The 21466-nt window shown below is 39.8% G+C and overlaps 1 protein-coding gene across 3 annotated transcripts in view; it reads right to left on the reverse strand.

Annotated features, from left to right (window-relative positions):
* LOC141793342 (ecto-NOX disulfide-thiol exchanger 2-like) overlaps positions 1-21466 on the reverse strand; it is a 159521-nt gene that overhangs the window by 47843 nt on the left and 90212 nt on the right. For all 3 annotated transcript variants that reach the window (XM_074673964.1, XM_074673966.1, XM_074673965.1), the window contains one exon: positions 11935-12066. In XM_074673964.1, coding sequence (XP_074530065.1) covers positions 11935-12066 — 132 coding nt within the window. The remainder of the gene's footprint in view (positions 1-11934; positions 12067-21466) is intronic.

Below are 21466 nucleotides of genomic sequence, written 5' to 3' on the forward strand. Positions count from 1 at the left end.
TTAAAATGAAACCTCCCTGCATCAAAGATAAGTGCATAAACAACATCATCATTCACGACACTCTTGATTCACATGTTAGAACTCGTGTTCACATTGTTTATTGACCATATAATTTAAAGATATGAAAGATATTTTAAATTTAGATTACTATACAATTTAAAATGTAATAATTAAAATTATTTTGTGTATTCTGGGTCATTGAATCAGTACGCCAGTTTAGTCTCTTAAACTCTGTTTCCTGCAATGATGTTTAAAATCCAGAAGGTGTCCATATTGAGCGACACAGTTAGACAGTACCAACACAGTATCAGTACAGTTTGGGTAATGTGCCGCAACGGTTCATGAGGCCTCATCTACCCATCACTAGTACACACCCAGCCATAACGAGAATTTTACAGCATTAAAAAGCATATTTACAGCCTGGTTCAAGAGACAACTTGGGTCTAAAATGCTGATTTCAATATTGGCACACACTGTACAGTAAGTGAAGTTTATTTTATTAGCATCGTGTGATTGTCCAATCAGAGACACAGCTCAGGTGTGACTGACGGGCGCCCTGTAGCTGTTTGAAAAGAAACCCACAGCTGGCGTCATATCAAATGTGGCTGCTTCCTCAGATTGGCTTCATTTCATGGTTTGAGAACCGGATCGGTGACTGGTCTCCCTGAAAAAAACACCCACTATTTGACCGGTCATCATTCATGACATTTTCTATTTTCAAATCTAGTCGTAGAAGAAAACTATTCAAGTTGCAGCTCTTAGAAAAAATAGCATGTTTTTAACAGGCCTTCAAAATCAAAAGGGGAAAATATGAATTTGTTGCAAAATCTATTCTAAACTTTTACCTTTAATAAATAGTTTTATAAAAGATTTAACAGTGAACTGCAAGTACAAGGTCTACACATGAGTGGCACTAGCAGGTTTCTTTGACCCAGAGGTATCTTCAAACACAGATTTGGAGATCACAAAGGTCTTCTTTTAAGAGAACAACAGGGAACCCTGGGACAAGGTCCACCCACACATGGCCAAACATCCGTCTGATCCTTTTTTTTTTCTGCGCCTGTCTTGGAGCTCCAGTTTCTCATGTAAGCTGGGAGCTGTTTGTGTCTTTGTAGTAACACACCAGCACATGAAAATATCCTCACAAAAGCCTGTAGACTGGATTTCTTCAGATATAACTCTTTTAAAATCAAACAATCTGTTTTCTGAAGGCTTTTCATGAAGGTGATCACATCTGACCTGTCCATCAATCAGGAAGCAGAAATTTTTGACTGGTTGTATGATGCTCCTGATTATTAATGTCTTCTTCTGGCCTTCAGGCTCTCTCCTCTCTGATTTCCAGGGTACACGTCCCTTCTAGCAGCCAGCAGAAGGTGGGGGTGTTGACAGAGGTGACATGGATGGTTGCTGTGAGGCATGCTGGATAATATCCTCTAATGAGACGAGCTAGCAGCACCACCTGGAACCCTACCAGTGGCTGAAATCTGCCTCTCTCAATCTCTGCCAGGAGTCACACGCTTTGCATTTTCATGTGAACATCTCAGACTTCATTTCTCCTGCAGGAACAGTTTTCCTATCTGCATCCTGCAGGAGAGAAATTCAATACAAACATCTTACTGTTTATAAAGGTTATTCAATCCCCCTTTTCCATTACACCTAAACAAGGTTCTGTTTTTTAAGGAGTTCATCTTTTTAATGTGACACCTCCATCGTCAAATCTCCCCAACAGATCTAACTTTTAATGATATCCAGCCTTTAATCGAATATAGCTGCCACAGAAAGGGAGAGCTGTCAGAAAGTTTCATTACTGCAGCCTTATAACTCCTGCTCTATTTTCTTTCCCCACAGACACACTGTATATCCAAAGTCTATCCACTCTGTCCGCCTACACACAGCCAAAATCCTCTGGCATTGAACCAGTGCAGCTCCAGTGCAGTCAGCAGAAAGGGACACAGCGCTCAGTCAAAAGGCTCTGGGCAAAGGAGCGACTGTCAGCTAATATATTTCCTGATGTTAATTCAGGTGAGCTAATGTGTGACAATGAAGGGACCCTGGTTCAGTCTGCCTGAGGAGCAGTCTTTAAATGATTGGCTATCAGGCATGACACAAAGTTTTAATATATTCCATTTTGGATTCTGTGCATGAGTTCCTGGGCTTATTTTTGTGCAGCAGTGGAAGTTTTGAGGCGACTGTGGGGGAGGGATGAGGACGGAGACAAAGCAGGGGTTGTTTACTCAGGGAGGAGCTGTGTGTCCCTCAAGCTGGTTTATCTATTCTCCAGGGTGTTTTAGTTTGTTTGTGTGTCCATGCATACGAATGAGCATCTAAAATTAATTATGTTAACCTTGCAAACACATGTGTGAAAGGCCAAATATCTCTGCTCTTGGTGGAGAGTGTGTGGTTGAGCTAACAGGCTAATCAAACTCATTATTCCTCTGATGAAACAAACACCTTTTCTTGTCAAAATATTAAAGTTACTGGATGGGAAAGATATGCTTTAGTGTCATGGTTAGACAAACACAAAAAGGAACATCTGGTCCCAGAAAAGAGTCATCCTTTCTTTACATTAGGTCTCTCTAGGATTGTGTTTGTGTTTAAAATAGGGGTGTCACTTTAAAGCGTTAGTTAGATTTATTAATTATGACTCTCTTCTTTTATGTCTCTTTTCCTGTTTTTGATTCAACAAACAGACAAAACATTCTGTTTTTTTAATCATGTTCGTCTCAGGCGCTCCATCCTATGATCCTCTCCATGATCTCTGTCATCTTTCTTGTGTTCATGCCGCACTTTCTCTCTGAACTACCTCAACACATCCTCAGTTGGAGCGTGAGCTGCCTGAACTTTTCTGACTTGCAGCGTCTCGCTATGTCTCTGTCATCTCACATCTTCTCCTCATATCCATGCTGAGCTCTCAGCCAAAGAGCGCAACGCTCTCACCCACAGTAGTTTATGAGCAGGATTTTGACTGACAAGCTCCAACAGACTCCGCCTCCCCCTGCTGAAAAACATGATTTACTTCTCGGACACAGGCATTTCAATACTGGCCAGTTATAAAAAAAATGGATTTACAAATCTTCTCTTCTCTTCTAGGTGTATACTAGGGCTGGGTATTGCCAAGAACCTCATGATAAGATTCGATTTTGATTCTGTAGGTCGCGATCTGATATTGATTTAAATACTTCGATTATAGATTTTCTTAACTCAACTCAACTCAAACTTTATTTATAGAGCACATTTAAAACAACCGAAGTTGACCAAAGTGCTGTACAAACACAAACAACACATATGGCTTAAAATATCTAAAACATAAGCAAAAGTCTGTCTGTATTCATTAAAATACATCAATACACATAAAACACATAAAACAAATAAAAAATAAAATAAAATAAAATATATAAAAAAACTAAGATGTGCACTCAACTTTGATTAAAAGCCAGGGAAAAGAAGTGAGTCTTTAAAAATGATTTAAAAACCTCAACTGAGCTGGTGGAACGGATATGCTCAGGCAGACTGTTCCAGAGCTGAGGAGCAGCCGCCATGAAGGCCATGTCCCATGTTTCACGCTCTCTGCTCCCAACCCCTTTTTGTTTTTTACTTACTTTATTTCATTTTTTTTTGGGTTGATTGATGTTTTTAGCTTTTATCTTGGTCTACAGGCTCTCATTCTCATTTCATATTGCATGGTTCTTGTATTGCCTGGGTTCATACGGGTCGAAGCTTGTGTTCCATGTGTGATGCTTGTGTTTGTTTTTATGTTCGGCTATTAAAGCACTATGTAAACTTCTGTTTTAAAAAGTGCCATCCAATTAAGTTATTATTATTATTATTATGAGAACAATCGTCGTATTTCACCTCATGTTTTGGGGCAATTAAACAACCCAAATATTAGACATTTAAGCCATAAGATATGGCTTTATGCTGCTGTTGCTGCTTCGGCTGCCATTTTTTTGTTGTTCGGTCCCTGGTGGTCCCCTTCAGTACAACGCAAAAAAAAACACAGAGTCCCCCTCACTTGCCAGGAGATTAAATGATTCATAGGCTTTGCTAAATCGATATTGAATATGGCGAGGAAATATTTTGATGTATCGATTCATAAATATTTTTACCCACCCATACTGTATACATGTGATCAGTCATGCACTTCAATTTTGTGACATCCTAGAATTCAAATTCTTTATTAGGGGACCTTAAGCAGATGCAAGATTAAAATGCGATTAATCCAATTAATTATTTACAAATCCTGTAATTAATTAGATTATTTTCTTAAAAGCCGGACAGCACTAGTTTAAAGCTCTTGATTTTGTGACGTCTATTTGGGAGGTGGAACTGGATTCCACCTGTACAACATCTTCTTGTCTGGTTATTTTTTTTTCATATTTCATTGCAGTTGCAGTGATTTTGATCTTCTTTGGATCTGGGACATTTTTTTCCACTTCACCTAGCTCACACTGTTCAATAACACAAGCTGAAAAGAGGAAATTACTCTTTGGTTGGACCTCTCCGCACTGAGATCATAATCTGTAAGAAAGGCTTTAAAAGCAGTTCGCTTGACAAATGTTTCCGAGTGATTTCACACACCAAGACTTTGTTAAAGGCTGAGATTCAAGTGTGGAGTCTTCATTCTAAGCTAAATACACAGAGGAGCTGATGTGTGATACAACACATACTGTGGAGTGTCTCTGTTAATAGAAACCATCTTGTGAGGTCTGTGTTTGGACAGGAATATAGGAGGAGGAACTCTATAGCTCTCCATCTGGTTCTGCTTATAGCCTGGGTGTGTTTGAGAAAGTTCTGATGAAAGATGGAGAAATACACGCTGAACTCTCCTGGACAGACATCCTCTGTCTCTGTCTCTGTCAGATGCTCAAACCAGATGTTCAATCCTGCTGTCGCTGTCGTAATTTCTACTTTGTTCTACTTTGTTCACAAAGTTTGTGCAATCTCTGGGTCTTTTCTCACCAGGTTGGGCTTACTCACCAAGACATGCCTCAGTTGTTTCTTCCTGTGTCTCGCAGACTTTATATTTTCCAGTGTGGTGATGCTATTGGTGACACACACTCAAAATAAACTACTTGAAACCAGACACACTGCTTCACACTTTTACAAAGATGACCAACTCAAGACTCCTCGACCTGAATCATTCCACTTTTCTTCTGACCAGAGGAAAAACCCTGTGGACAGTTTCTCAAACCTTCAAGTTTTCCACAACCACTGAAACTGCCTAATCTTTCTGCGCTCTTGTCTCAAACCCATGGATAATTGTTCTGTTACATCTTGACATTCATTACATACTTTCAAACTTTAATAACTGCTCTTCTGTTTTACCGCAGGGCCAATGAATTAGGTCGACACACACTTGGCAGAGCAGCTGCAGATACTAAAATTGATGTTTATAATACACTCCACTGCAATAAAAAGAAAAATCTCACACTCTAGCCCCAGCTTATAAAACTTTAGCAGTTTTCCTGCAGAGATATCTCGAACCATCCCTGGAACATATGGGTCAAGTTCTTTCAATATAAATCTCATTTCTGAAGTCCAGCTTCTCCACTTATAGTTTAGGTCTTGTTTAAGTCAGATAGTCTGTGTTTATGTTACAGAGAGGACCTTTTCCTTTCCTGTCACTGAACGCAAGACTAGTCATTTATTACAATCTCAGTGGATTTTACATAGAATGATAGTATTTCACAAGTAACAGAGACATCTCAGGAGAGAGGTGATTCAAATGTGTGTTGTGCATGGTGTAATTGAAGTGGCATTTAGATTGCTTAGTGAACAGTAAAAGAGATTCTTAAACAGACCCAGTTAACCTCATCGACTGCTTGGAGGGTGAGAAACTTCTTTATTTTCTCATACCTTCCTCATATAAATGCAACTTGGGATTGAGATTTCAACTACATGCATAACAGTTTGTATGAACTCTGTAACACAGTGTCCTGACAGCATGTGAGTGTTGGATGTTGCTTTGCATCACGTAGAAGTAGACGTCATGTAAACAAACTATTAGGGCTGGCACGATATGCTATTCTCACGATTAAATTTTATTACGATTTCTTAGGTGCCGATTTGATTTAAATGGTGATTCATCTGTATACTATTTTTGCGATTTTTAGTTTTCTACCCCAAAACACCAAACCATGTGAAAAAGTTAAATAATGATGATAATGTCCACAAACTATATCAGGAGCCATATTTTCCCATAAAATGCACATCACGTGAGTCAGCAAGAAACATTTCACCCTCTGCTGGAGAGAAGTGGTAAGTTTTTTCCATTCCAAACAAAGACTGCAATGAAGAATTTGAATTTGAAAAAAGTAATCAATTTTTTGACAAAGAATCCAGATTTTGATATTGTCAAACAAAAAAATCCCAATAAGTCAATTTTCTTCTTTTTCTCCCACCCCTACAAACTATATCAGCAACCTACCTCCAACCATCTGAGACTTTAGTTGTGTTGCTGTTGTGAAAAGAGGAGGTATCATGCTCCGAATCCTTATATAAAATCTATGAAGTAACCATTAGATGTCAAAACCAAAAGGAAAAAGAAACGTACGGAATACAATAGTGCCCTCTGCCTTTGGCTGAGGACCCTAATTAATAGGGGTGGGAGAAAAAAAATCAATATATCAAGATTTTTTGTTTGGCAATATCAAAATCAGGATTCTTTGTCAAAAAATCATTTTTTCTTTCAAATTCAAATTCTTCATTTCAGCCTTTGCTCATAAACTGGATTGAAAAGTTAGTTACTTTTCTCCAGCAGAGGATAAAATGTTTCTTTCTGAATCACGTGATGTACATTTTATGGGAAAATATGGCTCCTGATATAGTCTGTAGACATTATCATCATCATTTAACTTTTTCACATGGTCTGGTGATAAAAAAGCAGACTTAAAATAGCAAAAATCGTAATTATATTGCAATTTAAATTGAATCAGCATCCCAAAAATCATAATAGAATCGAATCGCTAGAACAGCATATCGTCCCAGCCCTAGGAATTAATACAGAAACATGGTGTTGGAGTGAAAATGGCTGCATCACTCGCATGCAGTCAGGACATTCCAACAGGAAACAGTTTTAATTGGTTGGTTTTGGTGCTAATGGACTCAAGAAATTGATATCTAACTTCTATAAAGTTAATCACAGCTCTATTTGGATTGATACAAAGTTTTGATCTCATGTTGGGCGACTGATTTCCAAAAGACTGCTTTGACGATAGGTGGGTTCTCGACTTAAATTTTCTGTTTTCTATTTCCTAATTTTCCCTGAAGGCCATTCTTTGGCTGGGTCAGAAAGTCACTTTCATTTAGAAATATTTGTTTTTGCAAGAGGGCTTTCCAATCCCTGAAATGACAACACCCTTAATCCCTCAAACAAATGACGACAACCTCCTGCATTAAGACAAAGAGAGAAAACTGAAAACTGAAAGTCCTCTGCTACTCTCCTTTGCACCTCCAGCACTGTTTATCATACAGCTCAACTCAAGTCTGTGGCCTGATTTCCAACCCTTCATAGCTAAACACTTCACCAATACATACATCTGAATGCAGTAGCTTCCAAACAAACACCCACTGCCCAGTCTATCCATAGAAATAAAACTATAAGTACTGGATACGCGCATTAATCTTGGTTAAGCAGCAGAAGTTTGATGCCCTCAGTGGTCTGTTTATCCAGCTGTCTTTCTGCATTAATCCACTTGAGTGGAGGCAGAAACACGCTCTCTCACACACAGTGGATGAAACAGAGACAAACTTCAGTGTTTAATGAAAACAGTCCAGCACAGGCACTTACTTTTTAATGAATGAGACAAACTGATGCATAAAACCCACTTAAAGCTACACGGAGGCTTACAACCAGTCCAACGCATGCATGAGCTCACTCCCACATTAAACCAGAAAGAAGTGAGGCTGAATTCCCCCCTGTTGTTTGGAGCTGGAACAAAAAGGAGGCAAAGATGACGCTCTGAGGAATCAATAACTCATCCACTTGGATTACCTCCAAACCGCAAGGTGCTGCAGAAACAAAAGCTACATAACACCAAGAGACAAGAGTGTTTCTCCAACATGGAAACTTTTTTATTAACTCAGAAAGAAGCAGCCAAGTTTAGCTCAATTACATCACTCAATAAAAGTTCAATTTAGAAATACAAGGTGTTAACTTTGGATTTCCTCTTCCTCATTGTTTTCTGTAATCTGAGGAAATAGAAACAAGCACGGACAGAGAGCTTTAAACTTCCCGCTCACACTTCTCCCGGGGTTCAACATGTAAAGTTGTTCTGGCCTGAGTGAAATGAAAAATGCATGATGGGAGGAAAGAAGAGGCCTGTGAGTAATGTATGTAGAGCGATGATAACACAGCAGCACATTTCCTGAATTTACATATCAGAAGTGTTCCCCATCTTCATAGGACAGAGAGAATAACTTTTCTGAGCCTTACATCATAGATATAAAATATAATTAGCTGCTGGAGTGGATCTGCCGTCATTTCTCTCAGTTTGTGCTCAGATGAGCGTTTCAGTGTGACTCAAAGGAGTCTGAGTGTGAAGGAGCTCAGAAAGTAACAGCGCGTGTTTCGGTTACAGAGGCTGACTCAGCTGTTATAAGATATAAATGAGCTGTGGGTAATTCAGGCTGTGAGGGAGGAAGGGGAAACAGGATATTAGGAAAGGGAAGAGGAAGAGGTGAAGGTGGTGAAACAGCAGCTGTTACTCCAGGTGATCTACTCGGGGAGTCACAGCTGTCCTATTAACCTGCGTCTCCTCCCTCTCCATCACTGCCTCCTTGTTTCAGTCTGAGCTACAGCAGAAACACAAACTGCTCCTGATCCCTCATGTGTTTAGGATAAAAGACCCTGATCACTCAGGGGACACCCACTCAGGAAAGTCCCATTATTTAGTCTGATTACAGCTCTTTCTCTCACCTCGCGGTGTTTAATTGACCTCTACCTCAGTCGCTTGCTTGTACAAATTACACATTAGCCTTGTTTTTATTAAGCCCACAAGATCAGATGAGCAAAAATGTAATTTAAGCTGCATTAATTCACAACCTACATTCATGTCATATGAGACTAATCATCACTGGGGCTCCGATTACAAGTCACAAGGTCGGTTTTGAAAAAAGTCCTTCCTCTCCCTCAGTTTTTCTTTGCTCAGATTTGCACCTGGTTTAAACTGTTGCTGCAGGCAGAAGGACTGATTTATTATCAGAGCTGTTTCACTGACCTTTGTCACAACACACACACACATTAACAAACACAGGTGCAGATAATGACTTCACTGATTGCGGCTTTCCTCTCATGTGTGCCAGTTTTAGTCTCCGATGTTGTGCACACTGTATCACCGCTGGCGTGACTTAATGACACATTTAGACAGAAACAAAGCAGTCCCACACCTGTGCTTTTCCTTACATCAAAACTCACACAGTCTGCATAGGACGCACTGTGAACAGCTCAAACACAGGAGGTTGTCTCCGCTGTCTCGCCTCAGCAGGAAGGTTTAAGTTCACCATATTTAAAAAATGCCAGGTTGGAGCAAGAGTGTGGGTGTGTGTGTGTCTGCTGTTCATCTCTCAGAGTGCACACACAAGCATCTACACACAAACACACACAAGGCTTGGCATATTTCAAATATGAAAGTGCATTCCAGCTAAGAAGTTGGAAGTGATTTATAAAAGGCTTTGGAGAAAAGCTCTCGACTGAGGAGACAGAAAAGACATGACAGAAGGGCTCTTCAGAGGTGGAGAGCAAGAATTCTGACAAACCTTACTGTGATGGATTGTAGAGAGATCAGATTGGGTACATTACAAAGCTACAGCACAATGTAAAGAATAACTTGTTCTTGTCCCAATCAGCTGCCCCCTGATTTGTAAAACCAAAACATTAAATAATCTAATGAGTGAGATTTCCTTTTTGACTGTTCTCTCCAGCAGACCAGCCAATGTCAGGTGAAGGTCACTGCCAGTTTGTTAATTACAGAGAGCAACACATATGATACGTTATCACTGACAATTTGCATTTTTATTAATTCATTACTGTGTGCCCTTGCAGGTGTTGGCCCAGAGAGAGACAAATGAAAAATATCAAAACATAAATCAAAGAGATGATACTTTAAAAGTGGGGTTGGGTGATATGAGGAAAAATCCTAAAATGATATTTTTTTTCATATCAGTCAATATTGATATTTATCATGGTATAAATCAAGTAACTATTTTGTCAAGCTTAGATGCGCAGTTACTCATAAATGAGATGTGAATACATCAGAAGGTTATTTTTGACTTGGTTTATCTTTTGTCAGAGGTTGAATGTGACAGATGAACTGAAGAACATTATACAACTTCTTCAAATAAATAAAACGGGAACATCAACTTTATTTTTGTCATTGGTGGGTATGTTGTGTGCAATTGATAACAGGAGCAAACCGCCCCATAAAAATAAGGATTTATCGCGTGCTACCTGCTGTCACCATGGAGAGTTTGGGAGAGGACAGAGGCCGTAAACAAAAAACTAAGTTTGAAGCGATGAAATAAGTTAGAGAAATAAGATGTATGGGTCACACGCTGCTACACAGGAAGTGAGAGCTGTGTCTGATGTCGTGCATGCCCTCCACCGTGACACTCGAGCCATCGTTGCCGAACAAAGCAGCTGGTCAGTGCTGTGACTGGGCTGACATTGATCGTAAATGCATTGGCAACAAGATCGTCCAGAGGTCATTCAGTGGCAGTCGTACTTTGGATAAAGAGGGAGGTTCATCTCCTGTGCTCTCCGTAGATCGCAGTAGATGAATGTTGAATTCACAAGGGTGGAGACAAGCGCAGCCGGAAAAAACACAAAGCTCCAGTTAAAAAAAATGAAAGCTCAGAAGTAGGGTTGTTGAAAAGACGATATGTTTCCCCTACTTTTATTTCTGAAAGTCCAACTGTGCTAATGCGCACACGGAACATTTTCTCTTTTCCTTGTTTTTCATTGCAGCTCTGTGCCACAATGGCCGCAGCTGTTTATGTGTAACATTTTGAGAGTCTGCACGTGCCTTTCAAACGTGCTAAATATAGACGCAAAACAGTCAATCTGCGATCACTAAATGGTTATATTTACATCTCCTCCTCCCAGATATGATTGGCTAATCATATGTCCGTCAAAACATGAATGAATTAATTCTACTGAAATTCTATCGACCATGCCTCATATTTCTATCAAGGAAAAGTTATATACCTTTAACATTTTATCGCCCAGGCTTACTTAAAAGTCATGAAGACCTGCAGTTCTCTTTGGGTTCTCAGAGGATTTTGTCTTGAGTCATGTTAGCCACTGTCACACTGAACCAAGGAGTTTTTTTCTATGAAATCTTTGGACTGGTCATAGCCTTGCTATGCATGACTCATCTTAACCTGTTTACAGAAACAAGCTTTGATTTGAAGTGACCAAAGCAGAGCTCCACACATGAGAAGTCCACTGTGGCAGAACAGCAACATTCTTGAAGATAAATGCAATCAAACACAGTCCAGTACAGCTCAGTCAAAAGTACTCTTCAATTCAATCATTCTATTTAAGAATTAAAATGATGTAAAAACACTAAAATTTAAAAAATTCTACCCGCAGCATGCTTAAAAGAGAAAAGGCTTCAGGGAAAAACAACAGCTTCCCTTTTGCAAAATTAATCAAGTGATCATGACATGAAGAAAAAAGCAAGAGCTACAGCTCTGAAGTGAATTCATGGAAATGAAGCGTTGCTGTTCAGAATTAAATATGTCAAATATTAACAACAACAACAACAACAACAACAAATCTAAGCATGCCAACTCCTGGGAGGTTAAATCATGCTTTGTATTCAGGACCCAGCTACAAAACAACAGCAGCAAAAACACTGATATGACCCTGTTTATTGGGCCGTTTGTCATTCAGGTGTTAGTGTTTTGTGCTGAATAGTAACAGTTGTGTGTTACCTGGTATGATTTGCTGTCCAGTCATCCCTATTGGAGGCATCCCCAGGTTGTTCATGGCTGTAGCCCAGGCGCTGGGGTCTGACATGGGCATCGTCATCGAGTTGGAGTCCAGAGACATGTTACAGATTCCTTCTGCAGAACAGAGAGAAGTTTTGATGTTAAAAGAACAGACTTAATGGATTCATACACCCCTGGAATGATTTAAATGAGATATAAACAAGTCTATCCCCAAAGGTAATGGAGCTTTGCTGCTATTTCTGGACTGCCTCCACTCCTGGCTCTTGCAGATTTTAAGAGGAACAAACTTGCAGCTTTACTATGTAACAAAAAGAGATAAAACTCCCATAATGCTTTGGAGAAAAAAACAGGTTTAGGATGCAGAAAGTGGAAGACCTGAACTATTCCCCTTAAGAGCTGCAGAACACGTGCATGGATGCAAGAAAGAGACCAATTTATATTCATGATGTCACTCATCTTTTTTCTATCTATTGGAAAATAAATCAACATAATGATGTATTTTCAACACTGTGATGCTGTGACTGGTTTCTCAAAAATGCCCTTTTCCCTCTGTGGTCAGAGACCGAGATGAGGAGGAGGAGGAGAAGACAGGACCCTGCAGTATCTCCAACCCTACAGTGATTTAAACAATGCTGTCATTTACAATCTATTCACCCTGATGCTGCTGTTAGTTCAGTTTCTGCGCCGAGGCTGAACAGTCTGGCCTTTTGACACTTCCTGTCCCAGTGACCTGTTAACTTATGGAAGTGTCACAAAAGTGCTAAGTCTCTCTTGCAGCATTCCAGGAAACAAAACAGATACAGATTTATGTACATATGTAAATCTGGGTCAATATGACAGGGTGAACAAATGTAAATGTTATTAAATATTTGCAAAGTGCAGAAACAACAGCTTGGAAAAATCTGTAACTTAGGACAAAAATCATACACACACACATCACATGCTCGCAACCCCAGACTCGAGGCTCCCCGCTAAATGTTGCATAACAAAGCAAACACATTTAGATCCAGTTATAAAAACCCTGAAGTCAAGTCATGAACACATCATATATCCAGCAGCGGCTCATTCTCTCTGTCTGCAGCCAATTTCACACCTCTAAACGCTCTTTAACTCTCTCCTCCAGTGGACCTCCTTCTCTGTGACACACCTGTAAACTGCTGTGACTGCTGGCTGAGCTGAGCTGCCCTCTTCTGATGCCAAAGCCAACACTGCTGTTAATAATGAGACGCACTGCAGCCTGCACAGTCTTCACACCTCACAAAGTCTGTCGCAGAGCTCAGTGTGGAGGTAACACGTGTGTCCTCCTGCACAACAAGTGCTACATTGGTATTCCTGGTGTTCAGACACAGCTGGCGGTGTGGAATAATGTTATTTGCCTCTTTGCCTTCCTCTCCGAGCGGCTAATTTCAGAGCAGCCTGCTGTAGCTGGTGCAGAGGGGCCTGATATAACCACCAGTGTCTGTGTGTCTCTGTGATAAAGCTGCTGACTTCACAGGCTTGTTAACTAACACAACCCTGTAAACTACGACACAACCCTTGGACACTCTGCAGGACAGAAAATGAAGAGTTGGAGGCCTGGTGGTGAGTTGTTTCATAGCTGTTTTAAAACAGTTTACAGGAGGTTAACTGCAGTCACTGAAGCAAACACACACACGTGGGCAGAGGAAGCACATGTGGGCAAAGGCTTCGCCAAAAAACAACAGGAAAATCAATGCACTACATTTAAGCAACCAAATCTTTCAGCTTTTGGATTGTTTTGTTTTGTGTAAATGTTGAGTTACAAGTTCATAAAACTGACCGTGAAACATTGTACGAGAGAAAATTTGACAGCCAATCCTCACATCCAAAGCGTCTTCTTACCAAGCAGAGGTCATTCCCATCCCTCTAAGGGAAAAAGAGTGCTTATCGATTGAGGCTCTCTTTCAGAGCTCTGTGTTTGACTTTGTGGGTGATAAGAGCACTATAAGTGCTGGATCAGGCTGACTTCTGACCCTGCTGACAAACATTCTGGTCCCCTTCATCTCTATTTGCTCATCTCTTCATCGTACTGTCTCACCCAAACAGTGTTTGCAAACAGACCTCCGCTTCTTTCTTCCTATTCAGCTGCTTTTCTGACTGATTCGACATGGATTATCTCATATTTCCACAAGGATCAGCTACACTGTCAGATTTGCAGCTCTGTGCGTCAGTCATCACAGGCTTTTGATTCCCGTACAGCAAATGTGACCTTGAGGGCAGAAGTCAGCCTTGGCTGCCCTCAAAGAAACCCCTCAATAGAATCACATCAATATGTGGAGCTGAGGGAGGAATAGCAAACAGCTGATCGAGGAGTCAACACAAGGATGCTCATATATTCAGCCAGAGACACACAGCACAGGATTATGGATGCTAGGATTAAAGCCTGAGAAATAATTAGTGTTCCACAATCATCATCATTATAAATTCAATAATTTCCCAACACAACAAATGTTTAGAAGACTTCATGCTGCTTGATGTGTTGCAATTGTTTACTCTGTAACTTCCTGCGAACGCTTGATAGAAAACCTGTAGATTTAGCTAACATGATGTGTTTAATGAAAAACCGCTCAATTTGAAATCTATGCAAGAAGTAATACATTATTTTGTTTTGCAGTAAACATGGATCCAAAAGTCAGAATTGAGCAGTTGGAAATCAAGCTTGGCTCACAACATATCATGGCTCTTAACACCCAATCAGCTGACAGCTCAGCTGATTACATCCAGCATCCAACTAACAGATGGCAAACTGCACATTCTTTTTAAACTGCTTCAAACTTCTTGCTTGCAGGAGAGGAGAGCGGGTGTTACATTCTCTTGTGGTGGTTTTCCAGACTTTCTGTCCGCTATAAAATGTGCTTATGTGTGTGCGCTCATGTGTCTGCGTGTCTCTAAACACATCAGGGCAAAACTCTGCCATGCACTATACGGATAGCAGAGAAGAACTGTGCTACTACGTAGAGAAATTACATCCTGTCATGTAAAAAAAACAACATTCCTTCTGTTAAAGAGGCTGTGAGGATTTTGAAAGTTATCTTGAAAAAGTCTCCCTTCTAGATAAATGCCCAATTGTAATCCACACTTTAAAATGACATTATCTGCACCAATGTAGGTTATTTCAAAATACTTCTTTGTAGCATCTTGATTGAGTTGATATACAGCACGTCCAAGTCTCCATGACAACACCACGCTGGCTGACCAAGTGTGGAAGTGATACAAGAGATCTGTGTTTTACTCTGCTTGAAAACTATGTCTGTTATTAATTCTGTAGTGATGGTGGACCCTGGAGCTTAACTGTTAGACAGAAAAGGACAGAAGAGCGGAAGAAAACTAAACAGGAGAGAGAAACAGCCCAAGCTAAAGGCTAAAAGGGCTAAACTATTTGTGATAGTGTTCATTCTAACCCACAGTCAGCAGTTATTCTGCAGTGGTCTGTTCAAACTTGAGAGTCTATCAATAAAATGAAGAGTGAGGTTACGTTAGCTCTGCTTGGTCGATAACTGGCAGGACATGACCAGGATTTACTAGTGTTACACATTACAGACCTGTCTCACAGTGTCGGGCTGTCAGCAATACTACGACTACGACTAAAGGTCACATCTTTATGACAGTGTGCGTGAGACTCCGGGCCAGAAGGTGGCGAGGCAGTCCAATTGAAACAGATCCTCCTCATAGCATCTCTAAAAAGAAAACTGTGTATGTGTATTTGGTTTTGGTATATTACATTGAATACAGTGTCCAACTTAACCATTACATTAAGAAATGATACAACATAATGAATACCAGTATCCACAGTGGGACTTTTAGTAAAACACTACTCCTAAACAATGAGGAAAACTAATGAGCACTAATTGAAATACTTTTAACTCCACTCTGTGTATGATTATGCACCAGCATCACCTAATGTACTTCTGTGTTGACATCCCTTGTTGGTGATAAAGAAACAGCGATCTGAGGTCTACATACGTCCTGAGCATTCCTGGTACTCGCTCCCTGCAGGCTGTGACCAGCTTTTAGCTGCTTCCCTAAAATCTCCCAGAGGAGGCAGAAAGACACAGTCAGGTCATTTTAAGGACCATCGGCCCGCAGCCTCAACAGCAGATGGAGAGATACTGAGAGAAACTTCGTTTAAAACATACGTTTTTAGCAGCTAACCACAGGTTCATTATAGCCCTGACAGGGTGAGCACAATAGGCAGCTAAAAGGATGATGGGAAATTAGACAATAGAGGAGGAGAGAATGTAGTGCTGAGAAAACAAACTCTCAGTATGAGGACTGAAGATGAGTGAGGAAGCTGTTTTGAGCTTTCAGCAATGACTGCAGCACTGAGACCAGATGATGCTTGTGACAACAAAAACCTACGATTAGGATATTTACATGAATTATAGATGAATACAGAGCACAAAGTGGTTGAGCAAGCTTGATAAAGTCTAAATACATGTCCTTCAATCAAATCTTCAAGTACTGGTGCTTCTCATTCCTTGTTCTTAGAGGGAATGTTGGAGGAGAGCACTGTAATTTTCCATCTGCAGTGATGTGTGAACTGTTCACACTTCTGCATAGAAAGCACAGAGCAAGGAAAAAAAAGCCTCCAGTGCTCATTGGTTCTCTGAGAGCGGATGCCTCTTTGACCTTAATCTTCTTCTGTGTGTCTGTCTATGTGTGTTTGTGTGTCTCTGAGTAGGATGGCAAGCCACGAGGTCAACTTACAGGTGATCTGGTGAAAAAAATAAAGTCTCCATCTAATGTGAAAAGAGTCAGAAAATCCTTCAGACAGGATGTGTGCAGCTGTAGCAAACTGTGCTTTGAGGACCACTTGAAAAACCTTCACTGATAAATGATCAAAAATAAAAATAAAGATTTTATTTGGAAGGGATCTTTTAGAGTTGTGTAGCAACAAGTAGGTACAGATTCAGAGTTCATTGCCCTCCAAAACTGTATGAGAGAAGAACATCAGGCCGTATTGTGCTCAGAGGATTTAAGTGTAATGTATCAAAAACATGATCACATTACTGAGGCCTTCAGGACGAGCTGCAATATGAGCTGAACACAGAGCTGAGCATCCACAGCAAATAAATCCTCCAGGTGACGGTGGCTTCAGTGAAGTTTTGTCAAATCAAATTCCTGCCTCTAATATGGGATTAGAAAAAAAATTAACCTGGACTTAATCCCTTGAAGAGGTGAATAAAACTCAGACTCCAACAAAATACTAAAACTCTTAATCCGACACCTGTTACAGTCTCAAAAAGCTTCAGGGGTCAGATATGAGTGACTCTGCATTTATTTGTATTGATTCTTACTCACTTAGAACAAAATATTGATAATATTCTGAATTAGGGCTGCAACAACAAATCGATAAAAATCAATTAGTCAAAGCGTCGACAACGTTTTTCCATAATTGATGCACTGTTCTGTATCAGTTTCTCTTCAGTTTATTTGTCTTCTTCCTTTTTGTTGATTATTTAGAGGCTGTCAACTAGCTGAAGGTGCATTACTGCCACCTACTGGACTGGAGTGCAGATTACCCGGGCTGCAGGGCTGTATGCATCACATTTAAACATATCAGCGTGGCGGAGAAGAAGCCGAGCTGGCAGGTGAGGGAAACAAGTAAACATGCAAATAATAGCAGAGCCGAAGAAGCTGTTTGTCCCAAAAAATTCTGGAGTTTGGGAGTATTTCACACTGAGTGAAAGCACACAGTGTGTTGACAAAATGACCTCAGTTGGCACGGCAGTACGACTGCAAAACACAAACATGTTGGGCTCGTCGATGACGAGCCGAGGAGCTCAACAGCGAAGTAAGGATCTACAAAATCCCACATACACTCCTCTCATATGGTGTAAAACGTTTTTTTAGACTCGTTTTGTCTTTTTATGAAATCATCACCCCGTTTGAAACCTCGAGGAGTTCATTTAACCAACGTTAGCATTAGCATTAGCTGCTACAGATGGTGGTAAGGCAGAGGGGGTGAACTGTTTGACCAGCAGGTGACGTCCAAAAATTGACGACACATTTTTATTTATTTGCCTTTTTGGCCCAACAAGTCCGAAATCTGATGACACAACAATATATTTTCTATTATTTTGCCCAAACGGTTGATTCTTTGAGTGACAATACATTCATGTCATTTGTTATTCTTTATAAATGTAGCATCTGGTTAGCCTAATTTATATTCAAATATGTTGTTTTTTTGTACATATATTAATAAATCTTAATAACAGCGTATATTTGGTTTTGTGAATTTTACTATAATGAATTCTCATCCCTTTTGCCCCCCGATTCATCGATTAATCATAAAGATAATAGAGTAATTGATTTCTAAAATAATCGGTAGTTGCGGCCCTATTCTGAATCTTGTTTATAAATCAGCCCAAAACGGGTCAGACTGTGTCTGAACATGAAGGCTCTAGTTTTAGCTCTGCAGCAGCATTAAACACAATAACTCCATCCTCATATGCATTCAGACCCAGCAATAGTCCAAACTGTGAGGAATAAAAATATGCTGCTGACATAATTAACTAATTTAAGAAATCTGTCATGGCAGTTTTACATCAGCAGCCACTAAACCCCTTTAACAATCCTCCCTATGTGATTCATCACTAGATGTGAAAAGGCCACATGCAGAAAAAGCCACTCTAAAAAATCTTGATTAGACTCAGCTCTGAAGAGACGGCTGATGAAACACTGAAGCCCGTCAGGAGCTGCAGAGCCGTAAATCCTCCTACATGACAACTGCTTTCATAATCACTTAATTAATAGTCTTTTACAGGGAATACTGCTGTAAGAAACAGATGCACTGTGGACAGCAGCTTACTGAAGACTTCCTCAGGCAGATTAGTGATGGTAAATAACTTCAATTTCTGTTTCCTTATCAGGGTCTATTTCTGTACAAATGGAGCAGAGGCACTTGTGTCTTGTCAGTGTTGTTGAGGAGGAACATCCGTTTTCAGGCAGGAGCACGACACTTTCCCTCCTTATCAGGCGGGCTAAGAGAGGTGACAGACAGGAACAGATTACTCTGATATCAGAGGTGAAGAGGGATCGAAGATAAAGATACAAAACCTGGAGCAGAGTAGCAATCTCAACACATTGATAATACTTAGAAAGCATTAAAATAAAACAATCGGAGGCCGTTCATAAGATCTGTGATTCTGCATTCTGATTGGTGAAATTAACATTTAAAAACAAATCAATAAAGCTGAAACAGAGCTGCTGACATTCAGTGAAGCTCACTGTGTCTTTGTCTCAGTGTGAGAAACACAGACATGGATCAGACTGAAAGTTTTCATTTCAGGAGGATTTTAACTTTTTAAATTAGAAGTCCATACCTGAGTTTGAAAACAGCTGATCTGAAGCTTTTGTCACACATTCTGCAACAGCTTCATCAAAAAATATTTCCTTTAACATTTTTAATAACATGTCAACTGAAGAAACTCCATCTGCTGGGGCTGATCAACTCAGCAACATTTCATGTGTGGTCTATTTCACCCTCTGGGTGAACTAAACAGACTCATCATTCAGAGCCTTCCTGATGTGATCCTCCATTCTGAAATCAAACTAAATGAAAATCACAGCTGATGAGAACCAGCAGGAAAATGACCACATGAATGAAAGGACGCATGAGCACGCTGATCGCTGCATCGATCCTAATGATGCAACAACACAGCTGCTTCTAATCTGAAAAATGAGCTCTCAGAGACGAACGGCTGCTTTAATGACCACGCTCAGAGAGATGAACACAAACATTAAGTCCACACAGTGAGGAGTGATCTGATGACAGAGGATCTGATTATTGACTTAAGGAGAAAGATGCAACACAGATGGGAAATCTGTGTGGCACACATTAGGGATGACGATCAACCAACATCTGTTTTTGATTTGGAGGTTTATTAATTTGAACATGCACGATGAATCGCTGAAGTGCTACGTCAAACTAAAGTCTTTTATTTTCTAGACGATTAATTCAGACTTTCAGAATGACCCAGTGAAGCACGTCAAACTGTTTTTGAAATGAAATTTGCTTTGGAGCCACAACAAACATCTGTGACCTGCATTTCATTCCCACGCCTATCTCACATTTACATGCTCCTGTTGAAAAAGTCAAGCAGATCTCATCACTGAGAAGGTGGAATAGTTTCTCATTTTAATTTTCACATGATTCACAGCATCTATTTCCCTGCACTGGAGAGAAGGAGGGGGAAACATTTCTCATGATGGGCGAGCTGTCACAGCAGGAAATATGTACATGATGTTGTAATCTGATACTCTGTGGTTCAGGTGGGAAGAAAGTGACTCAATTACAGAAGCTACAATTTAAAAAGGAAAGCAGTGATTGGCATTTTAATCATTCAAAGTGCTGCAAGGAAAAATAAGAAATCCTTCTTTGAGTCCTGCAGGACATGAGCCAATAATTTATGCTGTGTGAAGTGAAGTGGAAACAAACCGCAGAGCTAAGATGAACTATGCTTCAGCTTTCTTGCATTTACTGTAACACCCAGGGATCAGTGCAGCACCCCATTGCTTCCCTTTGATTACACAGGCACAACAGGGAGCATCGTGAATATGTTTATGAGCACACATCGTGAAAGTAAATTAAAAAAATAAATTTCAAATTAAGATTCAACCATTAAAGGGATAAATAAAAAAAAACTGAGAAAAAAAATAGCTCCTGTGTTTGCAGTTTGACTAAGTTATAATGCACAGACATGTATAATGATCCTGGAATTGGATCTGCCATAAGGAGGAAGATAATTGGTGCTTTGTTTTTCACTGAGCGGATAATTTAACAGAGCAATGACAGCAGGGAGAAAAATGTGACTGTTTTCCTAAAAATGACAAATTCAGAGAGTGAAAGAGTTTCATCTGACGACTTCACACATAAATAAATTCACTCTTGGTCATGTTGGAGAAGTGTAAAAATGAATGAGAGCAGCAAAGTTCAAGATGCTCTGATTATTTGATTCCACTGTCAAGTATCTCATAATTTCAACAGAGTGTTATTACTGAAGTGTGTTATTATATATGCTGATTGTGATAGCACATACAAACTGTCACTTCTGCTCCTTATCTAGATTGGCTGAGCTCTCTAGAGAAGGAGAAGACAACAGATCCAAACCATACTGAAAGGGTTATATTAGTAGAGGTGTGAAAAAATATTGATACGGCAATATACCACAATACTTTCACCTGTGATAAAATATCCATTTTTAAACTCTTAAAATCAATATTTTTGCTAAATTCAAAGTTAGCTATTCCGCTTTATGTTGCTCATAAAATGCATAATAAAGGCCTTTGCACACTGAGTTTGTTTTTTCCAGATGCTTTTTTTAATCTGTTATAAAAAAAAAATGAAAATGAAAAAGAAGATTTTTTGGTGCTCTCACTACATAAGGAAAAAAAATGGAAGGGGCTGAGAGAGATGAGGCTGCACAAGTTTCAAAGTTTCGTATATGAAAGAGGAAAAGGGATGCAAAAATTGATTAATTAGTAAAGTTTGTAA

The sequence above is a fragment of the Halichoeres trimaculatus genome, unplaced genomic scaffold (assembly GCF_033239565.1).
Source record: "Halichoeres trimaculatus isolate MK-OKI-2021-1 unplaced genomic scaffold, fHalTri1.1 fHalTri1_scaffold_7, whole genome shotgun sequence".
Lineage (NCBI taxonomy): Eukaryota > Metazoa > Chordata > Actinopteri > Labriformes > Labridae > Halichoeres > Halichoeres trimaculatus.